The sequence below is a fragment of the Trichoderma evansii genome (assembly GCF_050947405.1).
Source record: "Trichoderma evansii strain SZMC 28006 chromosome Unknown GGI43scaffold_21, whole genome shotgun sequence".
In the NCBI taxonomy this organism is placed as follows: domain Eukaryota; kingdom Fungi; phylum Ascomycota; class Sordariomycetes; order Hypocreales; family Hypocreaceae; genus Trichoderma; species Trichoderma evansii.
The window spans coordinates 257,810-282,792 of NW_028145185.1; the positions used below are offsets into that span (position 1 = coordinate 257,810).

The 24,983-nt window shown below is 49.8% G+C and overlaps 7 protein-coding genes across 7 annotated transcripts; 3 read left to right on the plus strand and 4 right to left on the minus strand.

Annotated features, from left to right (window-relative positions):
* The first annotated feature begins 234 nt into the window (after positions 1-234).
* On the plus strand, positions 235-3,603 carry GGI43DRAFT_413553 (dynamin-like GTPase SEY1). Its single transcript, XM_083206919.1, has 4 exons — positions 235-726; positions 808-1,251; positions 1,342-3,071; positions 3,130-3,603. Exons 1-4 carry the CDS (start codon positions 635-637, stop codon positions 3,411-3,413), a joined length of 2,550 nt encoding a protein of 849 aa, XP_083057432.1. The 5' UTR covers positions 235-634; the 3' UTR covers positions 3,414-3,603.
* On the minus strand, positions 3,604-5,133 carry GGI43DRAFT_413554 (ribonuclease H2 catalytic subunit RNH201). The gene has a single exon (XM_083206920.1). It carries the CDS (start codon positions 4,822-4,824, stop codon positions 3,769-3,771), a length of 1,056 nt encoding a protein of 351 aa, XP_083057433.1. The 5' UTR covers positions 4,825-5,133; the 3' UTR covers positions 3,604-3,768.
* GGI43DRAFT_413555 (kinetochore CENP-C fungal-like protein) lies at positions 5,134-8,537 on the plus strand. The gene is made up of 5 exons (XM_083206921.1): positions 5,134-5,752; positions 5,893-6,032; positions 6,125-6,173; positions 6,233-7,737; positions 7,826-8,537. Exons 1-5 carry the CDS (start codon positions 5,667-5,669, stop codon positions 7,939-7,941), a joined length of 1,896 nt encoding a protein of 631 aa, XP_083057434.1. The 5' UTR covers positions 5,134-5,666; the 3' UTR covers positions 7,942-8,537.
* Positions 8,538-11,522, minus strand: GGI43DRAFT_413559 (RNA12 protein-domain-containing protein). Its single transcript, XM_083206922.1, has 3 exons — positions 11,150-11,522; positions 10,843-11,088; positions 8,538-10,784 (listed from the first exon to the last, which is right to left on the minus strand). Exons 1-3 carry the CDS (start codon positions 11,412-11,414, stop codon positions 8,692-8,694), a joined length of 2,604 nt encoding a protein of 867 aa, XP_083057435.1. The 5' UTR covers positions 11,415-11,522; the 3' UTR covers positions 8,538-8,691.
* Positions 11,523-11,664: 142 nt separating this feature from the next.
* GGI43DRAFT_413560 (EMI1 family protein) lies at positions 11,665-13,025 on the plus strand. Its single transcript, XM_083206923.1, has one exon. The coding sequence runs from the start codon at positions 11,892-11,894 to the stop codon at positions 12,606-12,608; it is 717 nt and encodes a 238-aa protein (XP_083057436.1). The 5' UTR covers positions 11,665-11,891; the 3' UTR covers positions 12,609-13,025.
* Positions 13,026-13,043: 18 nt separating this feature from the next.
* Positions 13,044-15,441, minus strand: GGI43DRAFT_413561 (heat shock protein 70 family). Its single transcript, XM_083206924.1, has 2 exons — positions 14,567-15,441; positions 13,044-14,503 (listed from the first exon to the last, which is right to left on the minus strand). The coding sequence occupies exons 1-2, from the start codon at positions 15,317-15,319 to the stop codon at positions 13,298-13,300; spliced, it is 1,959 nt and encodes a 652-aa protein (XP_083057437.1). The 5' UTR covers positions 15,320-15,441; the 3' UTR covers positions 13,044-13,297.
* A 1,451-nt stretch (positions 15,442-16,892) lies between these two features.
* On the minus strand, positions 16,893-20,639 carry GGI43DRAFT_189313 (Choline/Carnitine o-acyltransferase-domain-containing protein). Its single transcript, XM_083199934.1, has 3 exons — positions 19,828-20,639; positions 17,788-19,770; positions 16,893-17,728 (listed from the first exon to the last, which is right to left on the minus strand). Exons 1-3 carry the CDS (start codon positions 20,282-20,284, stop codon positions 17,583-17,585), a joined length of 2,586 nt encoding a protein of 861 aa, XP_083057438.1. The 5' UTR covers positions 20,285-20,639; the 3' UTR covers positions 16,893-17,582.
* Between the last annotated feature and the right edge of the window lie 4,344 nt (positions 20,640-24,983).

Sequence of the window (24,983 nt, forward strand, 5' to 3'; positions counted from 1 at the left end):
TCAACACTTTGCACTAGCATAATCTCGTCAGCCCAGAGGAGCCACTTGGGCCATTACACGGGGCCATCGTATGCATTGCACATAATCCCAGCACTGCTAAGAGCTCAACACATGGCTTTGACATGGCATGACGAGAGAGCGCCGGACATTCATGCATATCTTGGGCATTAGTAGAACGACTGACAGCTTGACGAATCACGTTTCACCAGGCGTTGTGTTACGGAGGACGGAGAAAGTGATGTTACGTCTAGAATCTGCATTGTTGAGCCCAAGTGGTGGTCACCAGCCACATAAGTTGCAACGAAAAGGGGGTCAAGCATTGCGTTTCATGCAATCTCTCAGCTGTGCGCCACACTGAGCGACGCACGTGTGGCTTGTCACGGTACCCCCCTCAGTGCCACTTTCGGTTCGATCAGAAGAGCGTAGGTGGTCATAACTCAAGCCATAGCTCGATACTATGGTCATTTAGCTTTCATCGTCCATCCCACTCTCCTATTTAGCCTCTTGACATTCCCTCCTATCCGATTCCCTGTCCAATTGCTTAATTTTGAGACAGCGATTGTCTTTTGCAGACACTCTACGAAAGCTCATGCCGTCTTTGTATTGCTAAGCTTCCAAGTGTGTAGCAGCAACGATGAATGGCCACTTTTCCGCCGTCGGCGAGCAGCCGGCGAACGGCAGCTATGAACATGGCTGCCAGGTCATAGACGAGGAAAAAGAGTTCAAGTATGTTCTACAAGACCTTTCTCTGGTAATTGGAGTGTAGAAACAGACCACAAGCTGATACGAAATCCCTCGCTGCTCTAGCCCCAACTTGAACGACTATCTCCAGACCACGCGAGTTGCTGAAGCGGGCTTCAACTACCACCTCATCTCTGTCTTTGGATCTCAGTCTACGGGAAAGTCGACCCTTCTTAACCACCTTTTCGGCACCACCTTCTCTGTCATGTCCGAGACGGAACGCCGTCAGACCACCAAGGGAATATGGCTGTCCAAGAACAAGCGGGAGACAAGCGCAGGAACCAAGATGGCAGATAACATCCTCGTTATGGATGTTGAGGGAACCGACGGTCGAGAACGCGGAGAAGACCAAGACTTTGAGCGAAAGAGTGCCCTGTTTGCACTGGCCACTAGTGAAGTCCTGTTGATCAACATCTGGGAGCACCAGGTTGGCTTGTATCAGGGAGCGAACATGGGCCTGCTCAAGACGGTGTTTGAAGTCAACATGCAGCTGTTCTTGAAAGATAAGAAGTAAAGGCTTCCCCTCATCTACTTGACAAGCCGCGAGAAATCCATGGCTTGCATATCAATTCGGTATCACGTGCTAACAGTCTATTGCAGCTCAACCCCCCGATCTCTTCTATTCTTCGTTATTCGAGACCATCTTGGAGTGACTCCCTTGTCCGCTCTCCAAAACACATTGATCCAAGATCTGACCAAGATCTGGTCCTCAATCTCCAAACCACAGGGCCTTGAGCAATCCCGCATCGAAGACTACTTTGACTTTGGCTTTGCGGCCTTACCTCACAAGATTCTACAGGGAGAGAAGTTTGAGAGTGAAGTCGCGAATCTAGGAGCGAGATTTAGCACGGGGCACCGAAATGGTAACGCAGAGCTCGAGGGTGGTATCCTCTTGCCCGAATACCACAGGCGAATCCCTGCAGACGGATTGTCTGTCTATGCTGAGGGTATTTGGGACCAAATCGTGAACAACAAGGATCTGGACCTTCCGACGCAACAAGAGCTCCTTGCCCAGTTCCGATGCGACGAGATTTCTCGAGAAGTTCTCCTGGCCTTTGACACGGTCTTGACCCCACTGGAGGAGAAGCAGGCCGAGGCTTCTAAGCTTGGCAAGCCCATTGTTCTCCCTGATCTGGGTGCTGCCGCCAGCGAAGCTCGCGAAAAATGCTTCAAGGCATTTGAGGTCCAGGCTAGCCGATACCACAAGGGCGTCTATGCTCGGAAGAAGCAGGAACTGGAGAGCAAGGTCGACGGGCGACTAAAGACCTTGTACCAGGGCCAAATCGCCGCAGCTCACAAGGCAGGAGTTGCAGCCTTCAGCGAAGCCGTTTCGAACAAAGTCAAGGCAGGACAAAAGGCGGGCGGAGGCTACGAATTTGCCGAAATTGTAAGCAATGAAAAGAAGAAGACTACGGAAATCTTCAAGACCGAAGTAGACAGCCTCACGATTGAGGGCGTTGAGTGGACCAACTTTGTGTCTCAATCTCAACTATTTGAGGCTGAGCTCGATGAGGTTAGCGGTAAGCTGCGCAAGGACGAGATTCGACGACTGGCCACACGGGTGGAGCGCTGGGTCAAGTCAAGGCTGGGTGATGCTGTTGGCTTAGAATTCAACAAGCTGGGATCCGGCAGAGGAGGTTCAGGAGCCCCTGAAGAGGGCCAAAAGCCACCGACAGAAAAGGACCTTTGGGACAGAATCTGGAATGTCTTTACCGAAGTAGTTCGCGAGGCTGAGGGACGATTTGCCGACCGAGCCAAGAGCTTCGATGCCAGCGATGCCGAGGTTGAGGTCGGCCTGTGGCGCCTTCGACGAAAGAGCTGGACGGCACTTCGAGAGAAGATTGAAGAGGAGGTCATGGAGGGCAACATCCTTTTGAAGCTTAGAGAGAACTTTGAGGATAAATTCCGATATGATGAGGCTGGTGTGCCACGAATCTGGAGGCCAACAGATGATATTGAAGGCATTTACACAAAGGCACGAGAGTCTACACTCACACTTATACCTCTTCTTTCAAAATTCAAGCTGCTTTCTTCGCAGACTTCACCTGATTTGATTGAGTTCATCGGCGCACAGCCTAGCGGAGTCGAAGCTGGTGATGAAGAGGATCTTACTCCGATTGGCGGTGTTGATGAAGAAGAGGGCAAGAGCCTCGAAGAGGAGATGACGGTGCTGAGCGAGAACAAGCGACAAGATTTGGTCGTGCGTTTCAAGAAGACGGCCGACGGCGTATATGTCGAGGCTAAGCGAAGCGCCATTGGCGGTATGACCCAGGTGCCGTGGTACTTTTACGTGCTTCTTCTTGTTCTCGGCTGGAATGAAATCTGGATGGGTAAGAAATCTCAATTCGAATCTATAAGTACGTTGACCATCGCTAACTCACGTCTCAGTCCTGCGCAACCCACTCATGTTCATTCTTCTCATCCTTCTCGGTGGAGGAACCTATACTGCGTGGTATCTTAACCTGTTGGGTCCCATGATGCAGATGGGTAACGCTGCTGTCAATCAAGGCATGGACATTGCGAAGCAGCAGCTGCGTGATTTCGTTGCCAACTCAGATACCGCACGACAGGCACTAGCCATGCCAGCGAGGCAGGACAGCGACGTCAGCATGGACACCTTGGATAGCCGAGGAAGGAAGGCGAATGAGTCTGAGAGCCTGGATGACATTTAGATGTATAAAAGGGAAAAATAAAACGGTAAATTGATAGACGGCATATGACGAGAATAAAACGCCCCATGTACAAACCCTCAAGACATTGTCGGATTTTTTATAGCACAATAGCGTATAGCATTGATGAGCGAATAGGATACCACTAATGTCTACAAAAATAAACTAAGATGATTTATTTATTTATTCCAAGTCTGATATATACCAAACGCCGATTCCGTTCCATACCGTAGGCTTGATTTGATCTAAGTAACCAGCCGTCATTCCGTGTCATTACGCCAATACTCTTTATCCAAGATGATGACTCCAGGATTAATATAATTTACCCATGGCCTTTTATTTCTCTCAATCTTTTCACTTAGAATGCTTCTTGGCTAGCTGGTGTACCAAACCATGACGCCAGTTCGTTTCCTTGCTTCTCCTCGCCCCCTGATACGAAAAAGTCTGTCACCCTGCTCGTTTCGGGGTCCTCATCAGCCGGCCACTCGACCTTGACGCCGTTGCCCTTGGCCTCGAGCATATCCTTGGCAGTGCTCCAGCTAAAGCGGCACTCGGGCCCCCAGCCAAAGAGAGGATGCATATTATTCCTCAGCCACGTTGACGTCTTGGAGTCAGATGGGTATCCCGAGCCCCATTCCATAGTACCATCGTCAACGGGAGCCTCCTCGCCGTTGGCAGCAGCGGTGGCGATTTGGCGGGCGTGGAAGAGTTTTTCAAGAGCAGCATCACGGGTGACTTTTGCGCAGACTGAAGCAGCACTGACGCAGGCATATAAGCTGTCGGCCTTTTTGGCGACAGTGACTTTGGCAGTTGGGAAGACACGCTGGAGCTTGGCCTGGTAAGAGGCGGGAGGACCGATGGTATCGACGTATATCTCCTTGATGTTGACGCCCTTTGCGTACACAGCTCTGATGAGATCCATAGTAGCATCCATGGCCTGGGCGTTGAGGTTATACTGAACCGGCCTCATCATGTTGGCACCAATATCTCTCGCTGAAAGCGCCGTCGTAGCCCAGCCACACGATTCATGCAGATCTGATCCAGGTGTGCACAGCGTCTCCATGAGCTGTGATCGCACCGCCGCAGACAGAACCTTGGAGTCGTCGAAGTGGTGCGTGTCCCGGAGGAGAGGATCCGAGATATCGGCCGGCAAGAAGAAGATACCATAGACCATGGGGCCGAGCACGGGGCCGCGACCTGCTTCGTCGACGCCGAGGACGCAAGGCGGTGCGGAGGACGGGTCGGACGGGTCGGTTGGGAGGAGAGACGGCGGGATGGGCGAGAAGTGGGAGAAGGTTGCGCCGGAGAGGAGGGTATCGTGGTGATCTGAGACGGAGGGGGGAGTGAAGGTGCCGGAGAGAGAAGAAGAGGCGGCGGGTGCTGTGGCATCGGGGACAACAGTGTCTTCATCCATGGCTGCGAGTTGGTGAGGTAGAGGTCGAGGCGGATATAAGTGAAGGTGGACTTTTGGATGGCGATGCTGGTATATGGTGTTGAAGTAGGATCTGATCGATCTGCAGTAGCCTTTGAAAAGAATTCGAGCAGTTGGCTGTATATGTGATTGATTCTCCAATAAATGAGCAATCAATCAACAGCGCACTTCAAAATAATGCGTGCGACTGCTCTCTGCGCTTATGTCGAGGTGATAGCACAGTTGAATTGATATAGGCTTGTATGAAGTAGTCAATTCTGATGTCCTGCCCCTCGACGCGTCTTTCACTGTTGCTCTAGACGCGTTGCGATTAAAACTGCCCGATCTAGGACCTGCAGTCCCCGTATTAATACAGCACCCCATCCAGTAAAGCCCGCCGCTAGAGCTCAGCAACACGTGCTAAAGCCGTCCGGGAAATGGGCCCATAAGCCAGCATACCTCTCTCCAGCAGCTTTCTGCCAGCGCATAGCAGTGCTCCATCTTGCAGCTATGCTTCTCCCCAGCCTCCCAAAACCCCCGCCCTAAAAAATTTACTTGATTCGTCCATACGGGAAGCAATAGCCATTAGAGCTCTTAATTGCTGCTGGACATCTTTCAACACGTCAACACCCGCTAAAAAAGCGCGTCGCCGAAACCTTGAGCCGAAACTCTGCGCAAACACGAAGCTTGTTTAGCGTCGCAATTGCGATTGAAGCAGCAAAAAACCCCCAATTTCTTTTGGAGGAGGAGGAATTAATTGGAGGGGTTTTTATCATTAATTATCTCCCTCTCCCTCCCCTCTCTTTTTCCGAAACCGAAGAATTCCGACATTTTCTTTTTAAATCATGCCTCGAGGCGGCGGCGGCGGGCGAAGGGGCGGCGATGCCTCAGCTGAGCCCGAAGCTATCCATGAGCTTGGAGTTCGAGGCCGGTACGTTGGGAAGCTTAGTTTGGAGAAGACAGAGGACGAAATAGAAGGCGAAAAGGCGTTTGAAGATTCCAACGGAATTTGCGGGCTGAATTTGGCAATGTGTGGTTTGTGCGGCAGCGCTGATGTGTTGGTGTGAATAGGAAAACAGGCGCCTTCTTGAAGGACACTGGCGAGCGCGATGAGCATGGCATGCAGCCTCTGGACGCCATTTTCTCATCGCCGGGCGATGCACTGACAAACCGAGACGAGTCCGGGAGCGAGGATATGGACATATCATCAAGTGAGCTCAGCTCCTGTGCTGTCCAGATTCTCTGGGCGCGATTATATTCAGCGGCGCAAGACATGGCTGACTCTATCTGTTACGAAATCTAGGTGGTGGACCAGGGCCTCAAACAGTCCTCAAGAGCCGACACAGCTTCCAGTACTTCTTCTCCCCGATCTACTCGCCTCTCAGAACGAACCCCAGCTTACCATTTACAGAAATGCGACATCATCTTCCCCGACGCGCAACCCCAGCGCCGAAAAAGCAGCAGCTCGAAGGCTCGACTTTTCAGGAAAAGCAGGAAACAAAGCGGCGGCAAAGACGAATGGGAAAGCCAAGGCGGCAGGAGTCAATGGCGTTTCACGACGACTGGAGGACTCTGAATCAGAAGAGTTGGACGATGTGATGGGCGCGGGCGAAAACGGCGTGGCTATTGACGATGTGGCTGAGGAGTCCATATTGATGGTTGATTCAGCACGACTATTACCACAGAAAAAGCGTGGTAAGCAAGCCAAGGAAGCGCCGCCGGCGAAGCCCAAAGCACCCAAAGTTGCCACGCGAGCTCCGGTGAGATTACCTTCAGAGGAATCAGAACCTGAACAACAAGAAGAGGAGCCTGAAGAAGAGGGATCAGAGCAGGAGGAGCCAGAAGAGGTGATACCCAGTACCAAGCAAAAGGGTAGGGCAGCAAAACAGGATCAGAAATCGTCATCTCAGTCATCAAAGAAACGAGGACCACCACGAAAATCTCCGCGCGAAGATACCCCCGAAGAAACACGAGAGCCATCTGAAGAGGAGGAGGAGGGAGAGGAAGAGGACGTGGCACCGCGAAAGAAGCAGCGTACAACTGGATCGACAGCCGCTAAAGCCGGGTCATCGAAGTCAAAACCGTCAAGTAAAGGCAAAGCTCCTGCTCGAGGGAATATCGTTGTGCCAGTATCAACAGGGGCCAAGAGCAAGGCCAAAGCTGAACCGAAAACCAAAGGCCGACCTGGACGTAAGCCCAAGAATGCAGGCGGAGATGAAGATGGAGATGTTGGGGAGACATCCTTTGCGGCGCTGCAGCGTGGGCCGCCTATGCCCAAGTCTCGAGGTTTGGTGTCTTTGCGCAAGGATTTGGACGATACGATGACACAGACAAGATCTGGACGACACTCTTACCGGCCGGTTCAGTACTGGAGGGGCGAACAGGTGGTCCGAGAAGACGAGGAGCAGGCAGACATGTTTGCCAAGGACCGGTTCGTTTTGCCGAGCATCAAGGAGATTGTCCGTGTGCCTGAAGAGGAGGTCCGCAGTAGGAATACTACTTCAAAGGGCAAAGCACGGCCTAAACCGAAGAAACCCGTGGTGGAAGAAGATTATGAAGAATGGGAGGTCAATCCCGGCACCGTGGAGGGCGAGGTTGTAATATGGGAGACGGAGCATGAGGAGCACCCCCCAGCAGATGACGAGCCTGTTCAAGTAACAGACGAGCGCATCGCCATCTCAGCCAAAGCGGTGCAGACGTCAGAGATTCGTGATGCGACATTCCGGTTCGCGAAGACGTTGACGATGCCGTTTATGGGTGCTGGTGTGGTTGATCTGCCCCCTGGAGGCGAGAAGCGGCCCAAGAACTCGAGGAAAATGCACATGGTCTTTTTTGTTCATACTGGAAAAGTCATGGTGACGATCAACGAGGCGCAGTTTCGCATATCGGCAGGCGGTATGTGGTTTGTACCAAGAGGTGAGTCTTCTTCCCCTTTTATATCCACTCTCCATCAAGTTCTGCCTTACCCTTTGAAAATGCAATGGTCTAACGTTGGGTTAAACAGGCAACTATTACAGCATTACCAACGACTACGATAACCCCAGTCGGGTATTCTTCTGTCAAGCCTGTGAGATATCACCCGCGCAGTTTGAAGCTTCGCAGATGAGCATGGGAGCATGATGAATAACCCCCCTTTTTCCAACTATATATCATATACCATCTCAGTCATGACCATAACGACCATCCGATCATCTTCACACTATTCTCACTGCGACACATCACACACGCATCATGGAACCTTTTCCTTCTTCTTTTTCTTCCTCACAGCATGCGAACTTGGCCGAATCCTCAAGTCTTCTCTAATCTTCGCACCGTCCTATTTTCTTTCATGTGCTATTTCCTTCGTTTTATTCTAGTCGGTTGACTGATGAAAACATGCAAAAGGGGGGAAAGGGTGCCATTATTCATTTGTTTTATCCTTCAAAAGGCGCAAGGCGGGATTTGTTGTACTGAATAAGCGAGGAAGGGTTTGGGAGAAGGGAGTAATTGGCGGATTTTTCATAATCTATAGCAAGCTCTTTTTTTTGGAGGTGTTGAAAACAAAGTGCATTTTTTGCTTTTCTTCTCTTCATGACCGGTTTTCCTTTTCTGACTGTTCGTATTTTGCTTGGCTGTTTGCTTATAGGAGCTTTGAGTATAAATTCATCTGTATGCATGTGATTAGTATCTTTATGTTATGATAAGTACTAATAGGGAAAGTATGAGGAGACATTCGGGATGGAATTAATGCTTATGCCATTAATGATGATAATAGTCTTGAAATGTTTATGCTATATGTTGAAGAGGAGTGACGAGGTAGAATAATGGCTTATTTACTATATAATACAGTACATACAAAGTATCGCCATAACATCTCTCATACAAAACCAATCAAAACTCCTCATTCAAAATCTTCTTCAAGCCCGCCATCTCATACTCCATCTTGGCAATCTTCCTCTGTCCCACATCCAGCTTGCTCAGTAGATACATGACTCTACCCGCCGACTCTCCAGTGTGTCGTGGCAGCCCGCCCAACAGCTGCAGCTCCTTTTCCACCGCATCAATGTTCTTGGCTTCCACCTTGGACATTTCAGTCAGCACCGCCAAGTCCATCTTTGCACGAAGCACACGGTCCTTGACAAGCACGCCAAACGCCGCCTGGTGGAGCGGCTTGCCCGCAATGATGGTCTGAGGTCGTCCACGGTGAGTATTAACCGTAATCAGTTCGGCGCCAGCAAGACTCTCGATAGCAGCTTCTCCATCGTTCGCAAAGGAAGTGAGAGAAGAAGCAAATGTAGGTGTGAGGAGAACTTGGTGGTATCGCAAAGTCGGGTTATCAGCGAGGGCTTTGATCAAGTGCCATGCTTGCTCAGTAGACCATCTTCTATCCGCGTCGGCGGTCCTTCCAAGAAGATACATCTTGACAATGTCTGTTGCATCTTCGGTAACAATTTCTTCAACTGCCTCGTGAGGAGTCTGTCCAGCCCTGAGTCGTCGAGCGAGAAACTCAAGGTCAGTCAAGCGGCCTCCCAGCACCTTGATGCCCTCATCCAATCCAGCCAAGTTCGGCCGCTTGGACTGTTTCTTCTCATCTAAACCTTCTTCCTTCGCCTCTTGAGCCTCACGCTTCAAATCTTCTTCCACGCGAGTAACGACAAAGTTCTTTGCGATATCGGCATCCAAGTCACCCAGTGATAGAGTGCGGAAAACTCTGTCAGGCATGGCTTTGGTGAGAGACTTTGAGTACGCGGAGTCGCTGGTAAGGAATACTACGTGGGCAACGTTGTTCTGCACCACGGTTGCTGCCCACTCTGCAATCATATCATAGACAATGTTGGAATCTTCGTTTTTATGAAGGAAATTGTCAACAACAATGATTGGTCGCTGCTCCGGGTGTGCTTCCAAGTATGCGTCTTCGGACAGACTAGCATCCTTGTCAGATTTATGTCGATCCGAGAGTGCAACGCTCTTGAGAGCTGAAGCAGTAGTATGCAAGATCTTGTTCAGCTGGGATTCTAGGGTCTCAGAAAATCCAGACTTGACACCAGTTGTGCCCTGAACTGCGAGATCAATCATGCTACTAATGCTGTTTGCCCATGAAAATACCGGTCGATATCCAACTGCAGCCGCGAGTCTCTTGATTGTACCGGCTTCACCATTAGCTTCTGTAATCGGCTTGCAGTCGATGAGAACTACATTCTTGCGGTCGCTCAATGTCTGGCTCATGACCATCTCTGCCTTTCCTGAACCTCTGGGACCAGTGACAACAATAAAGGTATCGGAACTGCCGTCCAGCCAGCTTCGAAGCTGCTCAATGAGGTCTTGGCGGTGTTTCCATATTGTGCCAAGGCCTTCGATGTGCTCTTCCTTCCTGTAGAAAGAGAATGTGCCAGTCTGTGACTTGAACCACTTGTAGATTCTCCAGTCAGTGTAGCGAAGAGAATGCTGGACGTGTACTTTGATGAAGAACTCTCGAATAGGATCAAAGATGACGACTGAGACACCCGCAATGAGAGCAGCGATGATTGGGATGACGATTCGAGGATGTGTTGTAAGCCAGTTCCAGATGCTGTGAGCTTTTTCCTTCTGTACATAAGATAACCGCAGCTTGGTTCCATTCTTGCCACCTCCTTGAGCTTCATTGACGACAAAACCATGCAGACAGTTACGGGCCATGATAGTATCGCGTAGCCCAGGAAAGCCAATCTGAGCATACCTCGGCGTGATCTTTGAGTCAGCAGGCTGAGGAATAATGTCCGCAATTTTGCCGTATCGGCGGAACAAGCTGTAAAGGACTTCTTCAGGAAGCTCTTCAGCAGCGGCACCTGGCTCAGGAGGGACAAACTCGACCATGAGCATCTGAGAGGGGTATCGATGAAGATCCTCTAGCCAAGGAACACCACGAACAGTACGAGCCCTGATTCCGCGAAAAGGATTGAACCATGGCTTGACGGGCTCCTCTTTAAGCTTGTTCAGCAGCTTGGCTATCCCGCAGTCAGTCATCAACAGTAACGTCAAAATTATTCCATCCAATCAACTTACTTTCGATCTCTGATACACTCAGGCTAGGATCATACTCAAACTTGACAAAGGCTCCGCCGTCCTTCAACCGCGGCAAGATCTCTGTCACTTTAATGGGCAGGTTCTCTGGTATCGCCCTCTTTACCAATTGAATAGGATCCATAATCCCCAAAGAGGAGCTGTTGAAGCGCTTTAACAGGCCTGCCACGTGCTTATCCGTCTCTACTTGGCGACTCAACAGTGAACTGAGCCTAATAGGAAACAAATCTAGAAACCATCAAGTTAGTGAATACCACAATTATTGAGCTCCATCATGACAATGCCTCACTATCGAAAAAGAGAATCGACTCATTGGGCTTGACGTCGAATCGCCCACTCTCCTGCTCTTCCGAGGGAGACAGATCCTGCTTCTTAGCCTCATCACCCAAAGGTGCTGCTATCGTCGCCTCCCAGGCCCTCTGCCCAGCTCGATATCTCATCAGCCCATAATCGGGCTGTCTCCTGGCCACATGAAGTCTAGTAGGCCACAATCGCAGCGCCCGCGTGCCGCTGGATCGCGACGCCAGCGACGCAAGCCTTTGCGTGGGAATCATGACAGCTCGTCGCTACAAAATTTGCACATTTCGCTAAATCATGAAATTATTTAAGGGGAAGAGTGTGTCAAGTCGAGCATGTTATTAGTTATGTAGCTCTCATATAGTATGATGAGCTAGCTTGGTTAGCACAGGGCCAATGAGGTCATAGGAAATATTACCAGCAATCTCCTAGATTAGGAAAAGCCATCCCGCCGGGAAAGCTATTTTCCCGGGTGAAATGCGATGCAGCGATTATTACTATCACCTTGATGGCCTGAGAAAAAAAGATCTACTCAGTAATCCCAGTATCAAGTCGAAGAAAGACGAGGCCCATTCGCCGTATCAGCATACACTACATCCAATCGCCAAATCAGCAACTTTCAATCTTTTTTTGTATACGAGAGCAATTAGAAAAGCCAACCAAAGGGCAGCTGCAAACTACTAGCATCGATCGCTTTATATACATCACACATCGCATCTACGAATAGCTTCAAGATGGGCTGGCTTTGGACAACATCACCTCCCAAACCACCAACCGATCAACCCTTACCCTCTTCTTCTTCTACCTCCTCTCAACCTCCAGCACCCTCATCAGTACCCAACTCATCTCAAGCTCCCAGCGAGCCCGTTGATCCCGAGATCCAAAAACTCCTCGACCTCTTCAACAAATCCGACGACACTCCCAAATCTTCCTCCTCCTCTTCTTCAAATCAACCCCCCTCAGCCATCTCCTCATGGCTCTCTTCTAAATTCTCCTCCGCCCCGGAAGCCCTCCCCGTGCCCCCCCTCGACCCCGTCACCGAATCCCTCCTCCCAACCGACATGTCCTGCCGCCAGGCCTTCGACCAAGCCTGGTCCTGCAACTCTCTCGGCGGCCAGTGGAACGCCGTCTACCGCCAGGGCGAGATGCGCTCCTGCAGCCACCTCTGGGACGATTTCTGGTTCTGCATGCGCACGAAGTCCTTCACCGGGACCATCAAAGAGAATGCCATCCGGGAGCACTACCGCCGCAAGGAGTACGAGAAGTACTATGCGCCGGGCAGCCATAGCAGCGAGGAGATTTGGGAGGCGAGGGAGCAAAAGGTGGCTCCGGGAACTGCATTTTCTGAGGCTATTGAGATTGCACAGGTTGACGATGATGAGTGGAGGAGATTGGAAGACGAGAGGAGAAAGAAGATACGACAGGATCTGGGATATGAAAAGAAGTCATGAATGTAAATGATATTTGGAAAATTATGTTTAAGAAGAGACACATATGCATGTATTATTATTATCATCCTGATACTTTATGATATCAAGAGTTTCTACTCATTGTACACCTATATAATCCAATATTGAGAGCATGAGCTTCAAAAATGCCAATCTATCCCCAAGTGAACGCTCATCACACAATGCCGCTTAAACAGTGCAATGACCATTCTACAAATTTCAATCGCCAGCCGTATCCATCTTCGTTAAGTAATAGGGAGAGTAGATGCTTCTACTCGCCAAGCCTGCAACTCTCCGCGCGACGTTACTATTGGCATGCGATTTGAATCGCACATGGGTAGAATTTACACCAAAATTTAGATCGCACATGATATAATATATCATGTAAATTAGCTACATTATTTATCACATTCACAAAGCAATCAAAGACGAGCATGATTTTTTTATTCCATGTTTATTCCCTTAAACTAATTAAAATACAACCAGGGCAAGCATCCCGCCCAGCTTTTTTACCCTTCATGTCCGTGATATGCTAGTTGAAAAAATGAAAAAAAGCAAAAAGTGCAAAGAAAAAATCTAATCATAGCATCATCCCTTGATCCCCTAGAGTAGGCCTCCACATCGTAGACGCATTACCAATCTGGAAGTTCAAGTCTGATGTTGGGGTATCAAAATTTTCGGTTTTGGTCAATTTAGTCGACCTCCTCGACGGTGGGGCCGTCATCGTGGCCAGCAGGAGGAGGACCACCGGCGCCAGGGAAGCCGCCTGGACCGCCGGGCATGCCACCAGGGGCACCACCCTCTCCACCAGCTCCGTAGAACTTCATCATGATGGGGTTGGCAACACCCTCGAGCTCCTTCTGGTGCTCCTCGTACTCCTCACGAGTAGCCTGCTGGTTCTCGTCGAGCCACTGGACAATCTTGTCAATCTCGGCCTTGAGGGTCTCCTTGTCAGAGGCCTCAATCTTCTCATCGACCTTGGGGTCGTTGAGAGTGTTGCGGAGAGAGTAGGCGTAGGACTCAAGGCCGTTCTTGGCAGAGACACGCTTGCCCTCGGCCTCATCCTCCTCCTTGTACTTCTCGGCATCGGAAAGCATGCGCTCAATCTCCTCCTTGGACAGGCGGCCCTTGTCGTTGGTGATGACGATCTTGTTGGACTTGCCAGTGCCCTTCTCAACGGCGGAGACGTTCATGATACCGTTGGCATCAACGTCGAAGGTGACCTCAATCTGGGGAACACCACGGGGGGCGGGGGGAATGCCAGTGAGCTCGAACTTGCCGAGGAGGTTGTTGTCCTTGGTTCGCTGACGCTCACCCTCGTAGACCTGAATAAGGACACCGGGCTGGTTGTCAGAGAAGGTGGAGAAGACCTCGGACTTCTTGGTGGGGATGGTGGTGTTGCGGGGGATGAGCTTGGTCATCATGCCACCAGCAGTCTCGATACCGAGAGACAGGGGAGCGACGTCGAGAAGCAGAATCTCGTTGGTGGACTTGGAAGAAGTATCACCAGACAGGATAGCAGCCTGGACGGCAGCACCGTAGGCAACAGCCTCATCAGGGTTGATGGACTTGTTGGGCTCCTTGCCGTTGAAGTAGTCGGTAATGAGCTTCTGGATACGGGGGATACGGGTAGATCCACCGACGAGGACGATCTCGTGGACCTGGGACTTGTCGATCTTAGCATCAGCAAGGACACGGTCGACGGGCTGGACAGTGGATCGGAAGAGATCCTGGCACAGCTCCTCGAAACGGGCACGGGTGATGGAGGTGTAGAAGTCAACACCCTCGAAGAGAGAGTCGATCTCAATGGAGGTCTGGGCAGAAGAAGAAAGGGTTCGCTTGGCACGCTCGCAAGCAGTTCGGAGACGTCGCAGAGCACGAGCGTTGGTGGACAGGTCCTGAGAGGAAGTTAGCGTACTATTCTGATGGCTATCACAAGCTAGGGGATTTGATTTACTAACCTTCTTGTTCTTGCGCTTGAACTCGTTGACGAAGTGGTTGACCAGACGGTTGTCGAAATCCTCACCACCCAAGTGAGTGTCACCGGCAGTGGACTTGACCTCGAAGATACCCTCCTCAATGGTAAGGAGAGAAACATCGAAAGTACCACCACCAAGATCGAAGATCAGGACGTTGCGCTCGCCCTCGACCTTCTTGTCGAGACCGTAGGCAATGGCAGCAGCGGTGGGCTCGTTGATGATACGCAGGACGTTGAGACCGGCAATGAGACCGGCGTCCTTGGTAGCCTGACGCTGGCTGTCGTTGAAGTAGGCGGGGACAGTGACAACGGCGTTGTTGACGGTGGTGCCCAGGTAGGCCTCGGCGGTCTCACGCATCTTGGTCAGGATCATGGAGGAGATCTCCTCGGGGGTGAAGTTCTTGGTCTCGCCCTTGAACTCGACCTCGACGACGGGCTTGGAGGCCTTGTCGACGATCTTGAAGGGGAAGTGCTTCATATCAGCCTGAACCTCAGGGTCGGCGAACTTGCGACCAATCAATCGCTTGGCGTCGAAGACGGTGTTCTGGGGGTTCATGGCGACCTGGTTCTTGGCGGCATCACCAATCAGACGCTCGGTGTCGGTGAAGGCAACGAACGAAGGGGTTGTTCGGTTACCCTGGTCGTTGGCAATGATATCACATCGGTCCTCACGGAAGATACCGACGCAAGAGTACGTAGTACCCAGGTCGATACCGACGGCTGGTCCCATAGACATGGTGTGTGATTTTGTGGGAAGAAACTCTCGAAATTAGAAAAAAAGGGAAAATAGCGTTAGTTGAAGAGGAGGAAAGAAGAGAAAAAGATTGTAGATGTGGTGAGATTTAGAGAGGATGTTCTGGGAAAAGAAAAAGAAGCGGCGTTTGGCTGCAGAGAGCATCTAAATAAAGGTCGGTGGGAGGGTTTCGATGCGGTTCTACACTATTCCAAAGGTGCCCACACCGGAATCTTGCAGGGGCTCTGAGAAGCCTCTGGTAGGCACTGCACACGCCTAGACCATGCGGCGAAGCTGCTGGAAAGCTCTTGCGCCTCTGATTGGCGAGCCTGGTCAGTGCCCGACAAGGTTTTTGATTCCGTCCCTTGCATTGTTTATTTTTCTTTTTATTTTCAATGTATTCATTTTATCTCCTTTCTTTGAAGCTCAATTGCTTGTTCCCTTTCTTCTCCCCTCCCTCACAGCCCCTCCTTTCCCTTGATGTCATCTCCCCCTCCAGCTCCATGAAAGAAAAAAACTTCCATCGCGGGGCAGTGGCTGGGTTCCTGGGACTTGGAGTCCTCATACAGTAAGGCTGCCGCGCGCTGGTAGCGGGTACATGGCTGCCCCACCATAAGGCGCTAGAAGGTGCTGGACAGCTCCCTACTGCGTATCGCTGCCTTACAGGCTGCGTTGCTGGCGAAAGGAGCCCATAATTGTTGCCCTTCGTGGCGTAGCCCAGCTGGCAGTTCCCTGGACAAAGGATCTGTGGGAGAAGCCAAATCCCCTCCCAGCCGTACCTTTTTTGCTGCTGATGCTAGGCGAAAATCCGATCGATGGCCTGCCTCAGCACCAGAACCCAGAACAGGCGCCAGAACAAGGCACCCTCTCTCGTCATCTTGACGCATCCATGGCCTTATCGAAGCAGCTGCCGGCAATAAGCAACTCTGCTTCACACAGCAGTAAAACTCTCGCTTAGCATTACCCTAAACTAGGTACGCACGACTACACATTGCCATCTCTTTGTTGCTCGCCCTACAGCCTCAAACGCTCTGAAACAAGAGAAAAGTCGCCCCCTGTACCTATTTCACCCCCAATCAAGCAAGAACAAGGCAGCAGAGAAGCAAAAAGAATCCAACGGGGTGGCAAGGCACTGCTTGGGCGGCGAGGCAACAGCGGATCCTGCCCACCATCTTCCAGCAGATTCAGCATCTCTAAAAACGCCTAACCCCAATCCTGTGTACAGCGCACATAACACGCACATCCTTCTCCAGAGATGTGTACCGCTGTAGAAGGAAAATTTTTGGTCTCCACTCTATCTCTCTCCAGTCTGTGGGCTCAATGAATCATGGAATTCTGCTTTGCGTTCCCCTCCATAAGCTGCTAGTAGATGTTACTAGTACTACTCATACTAGAAGCTACTAGATGCCATTAGTCGTAAAAGAGTAGCAAACCGATTGTACAGCATGAAAGACCCAGCTCTCTGGCCAACCACATGCTCGCATCTCATCATCGCCCAACACAACCCAAGTACAGAGTAATCTCAATGCCGTAACCCCAGGAGACGATGTAAGATACAGAGGGTCCCAAAACCATATCGACCATCACATGCATCCAGTGCCACCAGATATTTCTGTAAGAATGAAATAATCCATCATAAAGCACAGCATATCTTGCAAAAACCTCTTACCTCACAATCAGGCAATTCCCCAGCTCTTAGTCAAGGATCTAAAAAACCGGGCGTCCGCCAGAAGCGAGACAGCTCATCTCTTTCGGATATCCTGGAAACTCTCAATGAACCATTTAGAGAACAGGCCATTTGCCAAAATATCTAACAAATGGCTGTTTGCATGTTCATCCTGTTATCCACCCCGGTTGATTTCCCCTCTTTGTGACCCAGCTTATCTGTGAGACCCACTGGTTTGTGTACTGCTGTAAAAGCTCCTTTTAGCTTTGCCCAATCACGCTTACTTCAGCTACGAAAACTCCCAATTCAAACTCGTTTGAATTGGGTTTGTGGACAGACAGATAGTTCAGATATCATCAAAACTCTGATTGAGCTACGCATCAAAACTCACAACGCTTCCCAATATCTCAGCTATCGTACACATGAAACACGCAAGACGGAGCCTCCAACATTGTACTACATAACACCACGCAAATAAACGCCTGTCATACCATGAAATTCCAAGAACCATGATTGCATACAGCAAGCAGCATGATATATGAAAACCATCCAAAAAAATTCACCAATTGACAATTAGCTAAACCCATTCCATGTTCCCCCTTACTCCGTGACTAGACGCAGCTTTTTGCCTACGTCTCGCCTTTTTGCGCTCTCGGCCGCTCGTTCTGATGCTTTGGTCTCCTCCTCTGTCGTATTGCCGCGGGCTTTGAGTGCTTGGAAGAGCATTCCCGCGTCAAAGAAGCCATCTGTGAAGTATATTATTAGCAATCTTGAAATATTACAATAGCGGTTACATATGACTTACATCCACCAAGTTCGTCGTCGTCGCTGGTGAAGCTAGCTTCCGTCGGTGAACCAGGACCTAGGCTGAAGCGTCTACCTCCCGGTTTGATCATATCCGAACCAGTGATCAGTTTGCCTCGAGACTTGAGTCGATTCGATGGCTTGGGTCGGGTCAATTCTGCTTCGCGTGCTCGGCTTCCCTTTGAGCTGACCACCTTGCCATTGGTGATGCGCAAGATGCGTCGAATTTCCAAGAGATAGCTCTCTAGCGTGTCCACAAAACGCTTCGTCTGTCGGTGCTTGCTGGATACGCAAATAGAGATGGAATCATCCTTGATAATGTAGCCAATACCAAATCCATCTCCGGATGTAGGCCCGAACCCAAAGTGGCGAAGAGAAGGGTTGCCGCAGTTAGAGGTCGAAAGAATCGTCGTGTTCAGTCTGTCCCATCCAGAGTCTGCAAAGATGAGTGGAAGTGGATGATGATCTCGCGATCTGGAGTTAGTGCTGTCGCCACGTTCCCTTGTCGGTCGGACTTCCACGCCATCAATCGACAGAGAGGAGCTCCTTGGGCTTGTGGTTGGCGAAGATGTTGCCGGGCTTGACGCTCCAGGACTGCTCATTCCGCTATCAATCAAATCATCGACATACTTTTGCCACACGCTGAATAGCGCATAGAGATGTCTATCACATCCCTGTGCTTTTGAGCATTCTCTAGTGTTGCCAACATGCTTTACACAAGCGCGCTTGAGAGCCTCAATCTTTTGCTCCGCCGGATTGTCCCCCCAGAAAGTCTGAACAAAGTCAACAGATTCGTTTGTCACAGGTCGAATGGCCTCTGTGCGACCGTGCAAGAAGGTCTTGGTCATGGCAGGCTCGTATGTACACTCGACTCTGCCATACAGACCATAATAAGCTGCCTGGAACGCCATCTGGACAAAGGCATCGGGCGAGAATCCCATCGAAGTGATGAAGTGCTTGCCATATGTTGAAAAGTCGAGGCACTGGAACTCATTCTGTTCGATCAAATCTGCCAGACGGGTCTCTGCAAATCGTACCGCGATGCTCAGCTCCGGGAGCATGTCCCATCCTAGTTTTCGAGGCGTAGTGTTGACGTCTCCGAAACTATCAATCTCTCGTTTGGATGGGTCAGGGCTGGTAGATGTCCATAGCGTCGGCGCCAGTCCATTAATAGTGCGCGCGAAGCGAAGAATCGTGTCTGTATACACATCACTAGCGAATCGCAATACTGTGTGACCATCCACACCAGTGTGCTCAAAGTTGATACCGGCGCTTCCATTCTTGCACACAATAATCTGGAGCTTGTCGTACCATCGGTTTGTGCATGTGCCGATCTGAACTCCGTTCTTGACTTCACTAGTTCCGCATAGCATATTCTGGCAGAGATCCGCAACGTTATTCGGCTCGGAATAGTCAAGACACAGGACAAAGAGGGCCGAGTCGACGATGTTCAGCGAGTCGGCATTGTTCGATCCCGGTTCGCGAGTCAGAATATCTCGAAGGCCGGACCAAACCTTGCGGTTTTCCGTGCTAAGCACGCCCAAAGCGTTCTTTGCCGCATCCTGGATGGGGGTCTGGCTGGCGTCGTCGACAATAGTTTGGAGGTTAAGCTCAATGTCTTTTTCGGTCATGATGACATCCGAGTTGTCGTCGAGAACATCGAACCAGTAGACCTGACCGTGACACATGACGACGATATGCTTTGACTCAGGGTCCTGCTCAATCTGGCATCCGGCTTCGGTAGGAACTCTGGCCGTTCCAAAGAGTCGCGAGAATTGGTACATGCACAACGGGGTTCCTTTAATCTTGTCCGGCGGCAGCTCTTCCTTTCGAACAGCCCTGATGAATTCCAGAGAAGACACGACCAGGGAGGCTGCACGAGTCACTTGGTTGTTTCTCGCTGGGGTCGGGTCATCTTCCAGAAGGAAGAAAGGGTTAAGGTTGAGAACTACAGGGTTATCAAAGTTGAGATACGAATCGTACCCTTTTCGTCCATGTTAGTGCCAGCTATTATCGTGCAGTCAAGATAGGGCAGGCTTACAAAATTGTTCGATATAACTGGTCTTGCCCTGGGCATATCTCTTCAACTTCTCCTGCAAGTCGGGACCTTCCTCTCTCAGGAATTCGTTGACTGCGTGTTTCGTTTCGGCATGTTCCCTGGGAGACTGCAGCGGTTTTAGAGCTTCCAGATACTTGTTGGTTGTGCTCTCGAGTTCGGGAATGGGCAGCTTCGGCAGCTTGTCCTGGGCCGCAAAGGTAATGCCGCCCTCCATCTTCTTATCGTTGTATGTAGCCGTAGGTACTCTGGTATAGGCACCAGACAGCTGCGGAGGCTGTCGTTGAGTGGGAGTGGCAGCCTCAGATCGGACTGGCTCGGACTCTTTTGGTGTCTCTGGCAAGTCTGGGAGGCTGCGAGGAATGTTGTAGTAGGATTTGGGTTCAGCAAGCCGTTCGGCTATGGACTGAGGAGGGTTGAAGACACGAACTGAGGCCGTCATAGCGTCAGTAAGTCAGAGTCGATTTAACAATACAGGGGTGAGATGCTGGTGCTGATGGAAAGTCCGCGAAGGGCGGTGCGGTAGAAATAGTGACAGTCGTCGTGGCAATAATCGGGCATTACACTTGAGGTGCCACGCAGATGAAGTCGAGGCTCATGAAGGCGAATGACAAAGTAGTAAACGGCAGTGCCGACGGAAGAACCGGGGGACGGGAATTAGCAACAAAGAAGAAAGGTGTGTCAGAGCCAAACGCGACTAAAGGATATATATATACTATATGTAGTATATAGATGTGCTCTATACTCGTGTAGACGCCGGCTACGGCTCAGAATCCGGGGGACGGGGACAGGGTGGAGTCTCCGCAGTCAGCCGGAGCCTTTAATGATATGCAAGTAGTAATGAGATGAGAATCCCAGTAAGAACAGAACGTCTCTGACAGTGGGTCATCTGCGTAAATCACCATCGAGAGGATGTGACTGGGTTGAGTGAACGAGAGCTAGGCTTTACCGGGGCTAGAGATGGAGAAAGGGGAAGCGTGGAAGAGGCCCTCCGCATGCCCGGCCGCGATAAGAAGGCCTTGCCTCTTACACGGGGAGAAGCATCCACGTACTGTACCTACAGCTTTGCAGGCACCGCCAGCGTCCAGCAAGTACACTTGTACGCTGATTCGCGGCTCAGAGTGAGAGCTAGGCAAGGGAAATAAAACAAAATATGTCCGATGATCGGCTGGATATGAAAGGCATCATAGGAAAATTTCTGACTTACAGGCTGGTGGTTACCTTACGATGGTTAGACGAACAGTTGGTTGGTAGGAGCGCGCGCAAGGGATACCACGAGTTGCAACGGCTGATTCGGAAGCATGTGCCTGTCTGCTACATGTACTTTGCACACGAGCCCGTAAATAACAGTCTGACGTCGATTTGAGACTGGCTGGAAAGGATACCCGGGGGGTGAGAGGCGAGAGAAGCTGCTGGCGATGCGTCCAAAGTGGGGAGTGTAAGAGAGCGCACAAGCAACCACGGCGAAGTGGAAAACCAGGCCTGGGCCGACTTCAAGGTGAGGAAGCGCAACGTGTGCTCGGCTGCGGGCTGCGACGAAGCGAAGGAAAAGAACGTGCCTCGATCTGGCGTCACGTCAAGTGGACCAGAAACGGCTTGGAGTGGTGGCTTCGGACGAGGGGATGTTCGGATCGGAGGGTTGCGAGGGTTTCAGAAGAGGGATTTGATTTGCAGAACGTCGTCTGCAACGGGGAGCTTGGGGCGGGCGGGCGACGCTAGAAGCTGATTTCCAATCTGGAGAGATGAGGCTGTTTTCCTCGTTTTTTTCTGCGTCTCCTCGACTACGTGGGAGCCCAGGCAAGGGTCCTCGTGATGGCCGATATTGTCACGATGATGTTGTGCGTGGCAAAGAGCAAAAGCTGACTCAGGTGGTGTCTGTCTGGCGAATACTCGGTATCTAGGGCAGGAGGGCTTTTACTGGTCACAGGGCTGTTTACTAGAACTGGAGCCTTCCGGAGACAATCATGTTGCCCTGAATATTAACTCAATATTGAATGCAGTGCCTGTAAATTTGACAGCACGCCTACCAACAGCGGTTTTGCAGGTCTAGAAGCGAGAGGCTGTAGGCCGTTCCACTGTAACGACGTCACGAGCTAGCGACCCCATGGCGCCCCCAAATCGCTCCGCATGGGGGAGGCGTTCTGGCGTCTCTTATTTGAGTTGATGCATTGATGTAACCTGTGGGAGGGAGTTCCTGATACTTCTGGGCGCCGGTTTTTACGCGGGATGTAACCTGAAGATGCGACGCGGCTAGCAGTAGCTGGTACATTTAACTATGGCTGATGCCCATGTCGTGCATACTCGTTTCTGCGCATTGCTCATCAGCAGTGATAAGTAATATATTGACATGCTAACAAAATTGCAGCTTGCAGAATCGCTAATCTATTCAAGCTCCTCGTCCAAGACGCTCCTCAGCCAGCACTACCCTTCATCTGTCCGGAAAAGCCGAGTCTCGGTGTGGATTTTGCTTTGCGGTTGCTCCGAGTCGGCTAACAAAGGCTCCCGGGCAAGAGGATGAAAAAGATAAGAGAGACAAAAACTAAAATCACATGTTTAAATCTTAGTCATCTGTCTCTGGCTTTCCTTTTCGAGCAGCCAAATCTATTGCTAAGGCTAGGTACCTTAGGTACCCAGTAGATGCTGCATGTACATGCTTCCACAACCCCATATTGCTCGACTCGCCAAATAAGCTGATGAGGAATCCTAGCTGCAGCTGTGCCAGCAATCTCCTCGTTATGCTCTGCTCTACTCCATACCCCATGCTCCATAAATACATGCCTCGTGTGCGGCCCGAGATTTGTTATTGCCGCTGAGATCTCAGGAGATATTGACCACCGAGTACCTCGTACAAGGAACTCGGGCCTCAATGGCCCGCACACCTCGGGCCAGCGGACCAAGCAGCAAATATTGGTAACACCACGCCATTGCAACTATGATTTGCTGACGAGACTCCTCTGTTCGCAGCGGCACATTAGAGTAGATTTCGTCATTAATCAAATTGTTTCACAACCTAGAAATTGTTTACCCAAGCTAGCCCGATATTAAGGCACCTTCACATGTCAACACCTCCCTACCTCCTCCCTCTATTAGTCCATGCAGTTGGCCACAGCTGTCCAGGATATATCGCGCACGCATAACTGCTGCTACAGTTTAGTACCTGCAATCTAGCTCAAGTGAATTGGATCTCGAAGTTTCGGCTCGGAAGATCAGGTCCGACGCCTAACACGGAATGGGAAGGTTTACATACCACACGAACAAAATATACTCCCACCCATCTGCGTCTCAGTAGCTACGATCCTTCTTAACCAAATTGCTTGATATTCACCTGAGTAGTAGGCTGCATCATATTCTTAATTAGAGTACATATATAGAGTTGGCCCTCATACATATATCTACGCGACGTCACAAAAAAGTGCACGTTATGCATATGAGAGAGTACCACACTGGCTTTATAGATCAATCTCTCATTTACTCGTATAGCCACAGCATCATCATATTATTGGAAATTTAGAGCCTGATTCACATCCGTCGGTTCTTATTATGACTGCAGATCGCGCTCGAATAGGGGTTATAACGTACCGTAGTCTAGATCTCAACCCTCTTTTTCTCACCTTGTGGGAATAAACATGTGCTTGTGTACTAGTGATACCAGGATTTCTATTTAGATATTACGTTCTTTACTTTAGTCTTACCAGAATCCAGCACAGTTACTATCTCGGAGTTATTCTGCAGAGTTCATCTAAGAGGCTACGCAGCACCTCATCTTCTACCTCGTAGCCTGCCTGATTACAACAGTCCGCTACGCCCAATCATATATCCTAGCCCAGACCTTAATTACTCATAATAAATGATTAAAGTATTATTTATGATAGAATAGGCTCTCGCTTCTAATGACGGACGTATTCTGCTGTGGATTGGCATGAAATGGTGTGTATGTCTATAACTCTCAGTGGTGCTTCGTGCCATACAGGCCAGCCACTTCCAATGATGGTCAACAATTTCATATATGACGCAAGGCACAAACATTCCAAGTTATATGTGATAAATTTGCTAAATATCTCATTCGGGTATATACTTCGCCTCTCAACATATTGCTGCCGAGCGCAGTATTAATCTACCCATAGCGGTCTCTCTACGAGCTTAATGACCGACACTCAGACAATTGTTTGTGAGACATCATCCGACAAATTCATATTACATATAAACTCACGGCTAAATATACAATCTTTCACCACTTTATGGCAATTATTTGTCAAAAGATTTCAGAGTGTATCATAAGATTATGATCATTGAGACACTATTAACTCTTTCTCGCATAAGGCCTGCCGCTGCTTTATAGTCTATAATTATTTCTAATTAGCTTCCGAAAGGCCAGAGTAATTAATACAATATTGAATAATAAGTAGCAAAAGCTTTTTGCGTAAATGTCCAAGAGATAATTATCATCCCCTTCTCCATCTCAATCTCAGATTGATCAGTTCGAGCTTGTTACCAACAACCTTTCTACTAGCTACATCATCCTTTGCAAATGCCTCCCTCCCATCCATAAAAATAATGTGAATTACTCCTCAGATCCACACGCAGCACAATAAATATGTAAAACAGACCCGTTTATGGATATAATAGTATCTCGATCCACGACAAAGACCTAAGCCTCAATACTCCGTAAACCGCCCCGCCCAACGTCAAGCTTATAAAGTGGGTTGATCAACTGCCAAGACAACACAACTACATGTTCACAAGGTTAACGACTCAATTACGCCATATTTAAACAATATGTATTAAATTAACAATATCCACAAGCTTGAAGCTATTTTCATCCGAACCTTTGAGAAATGTGTACAAGAGCAGTCGCTGCTATACTACAAAAATGCTCAGACAGAAAATCGTAATCGGAAATGACAGCAAGGCATACATCCCTCAATGCCCGTAATTATATATAAACAGCCCGGCACACAGCATTAAATCCACCAAATGCCTTCCTGCAATCAAGATAGTATATATCTAAAAGATAAAAAAAAAAAAGGCCCGAAAATTGCTTCTAAATCAACTCCGGCACTAATGCAAAAGCAAATATCCATCCCATAACGCCAGCTTGCTCATATTTTTTGCTCGCTGATGTTAATATCAGTTTTTCTTGT

Bases quoted from the DNA above. Each gene is read 5' to 3' on its own strand.
- GGI43DRAFT_413553 (XM_083206919.1), top strand. From the start codon at position 635: ATGAATGGCCACTTTTCCGCCGTCGGCGAGCAGCCGGCGAACGGCAGC. The intron at 1,252-1,341 runs GTAAAGGCTTCC...AGTCTATTGCAG, and splicing joins CTGTTCTTGAAAGATAAGAA to CTCAACCCCCCGATCTCTTC. The intron at 3,072-3,129 runs GTAAGAAATCTC...CTCACGTCTCAG, and splicing joins CTGGAATGAAATCTGGATGG to TCCTGCGCAACCCACTCATG.
- GGI43DRAFT_413554 (XM_083206920.1), bottom strand. From the start codon at position 4,824: ATGGATGAAGACACTGTTGTCCCCGATGCCACAGCACCCGCCGCCTCT.
- GGI43DRAFT_413555 (XM_083206921.1), top strand. From the start codon at position 5,667: ATGCCTCGAGGCGGCGGCGGCGGGCGAAGGGGCGGCGATGCCTCAGCT. The intron at 6,033-6,124 runs GTGAGCTCAGCT...TACGAAATCTAG, and splicing joins GGATATGGACATATCATCAA to GTGGTGGACCAGGGCCTCAA. The intron at 6,174-6,232 runs GTACTTCTTCTC...TACCATTTACAG, and splicing joins AAGAGCCGACACAGCTTCCA to AAATGCGACATCATCTTCCC.
- GGI43DRAFT_413559 (XM_083206922.1), bottom strand. From the start codon at position 11,414: ATGATTCCCACGCAAAGGCTTGCGTCGCTGGCGTCGCGATCCAGCGGC. The intron at 11,089-11,149 runs GTGAGGCATTGT...GATGGTTTCTAG, and splicing joins GTCGATTCTCTTTTTCGATA to ATTTGTTTCCTATTAGGCTC. The intron at 10,785-10,842 runs GTAAGTTGATTG...ACTGCGGGATAG, and splicing joins GAGTGTATCAGAGATCGAAA to CCAAGCTGCTGAACAAGCTT.
- GGI43DRAFT_413560 (XM_083206923.1), top strand. From the start codon at position 11,892: ATGGGCTGGCTTTGGACAACATCACCTCCCAAACCACCAACCGATCAA.
- GGI43DRAFT_413561 (XM_083206924.1), bottom strand. From the start codon at position 15,319: ATGTCTATGGGACCAGCCGTCGGTATCGACCTGGGTACTACGTACTCT. The intron at 14,504-14,566 runs GTTAGTAAATCA...ACTTCCTCTCAG, and splicing joins TCAAGCGCAAGAACAAGAAG to GACCTGTCCACCAACGCTCG.
- GGI43DRAFT_189313 (XM_083199934.1), bottom strand. From the start codon at position 20,284: ATGACGGCCTCAGTTCGTGTCTTCAACCCTCCTCAGTCCATAGCCGAA. The intron at 19,771-19,827 runs GTAAGCCTGCCC...ATGGACGAAAAG, and splicing joins CAGTTATATCGAACAATTTT to GGTACGATTCGTATCTCAAC. The intron at 17,729-17,787 runs GTAAGTCATATG...TATACTTCACAG, and splicing joins CGACGACGAACTTGGTGGAT to ATGGCTTCTTTGACGCGGGA.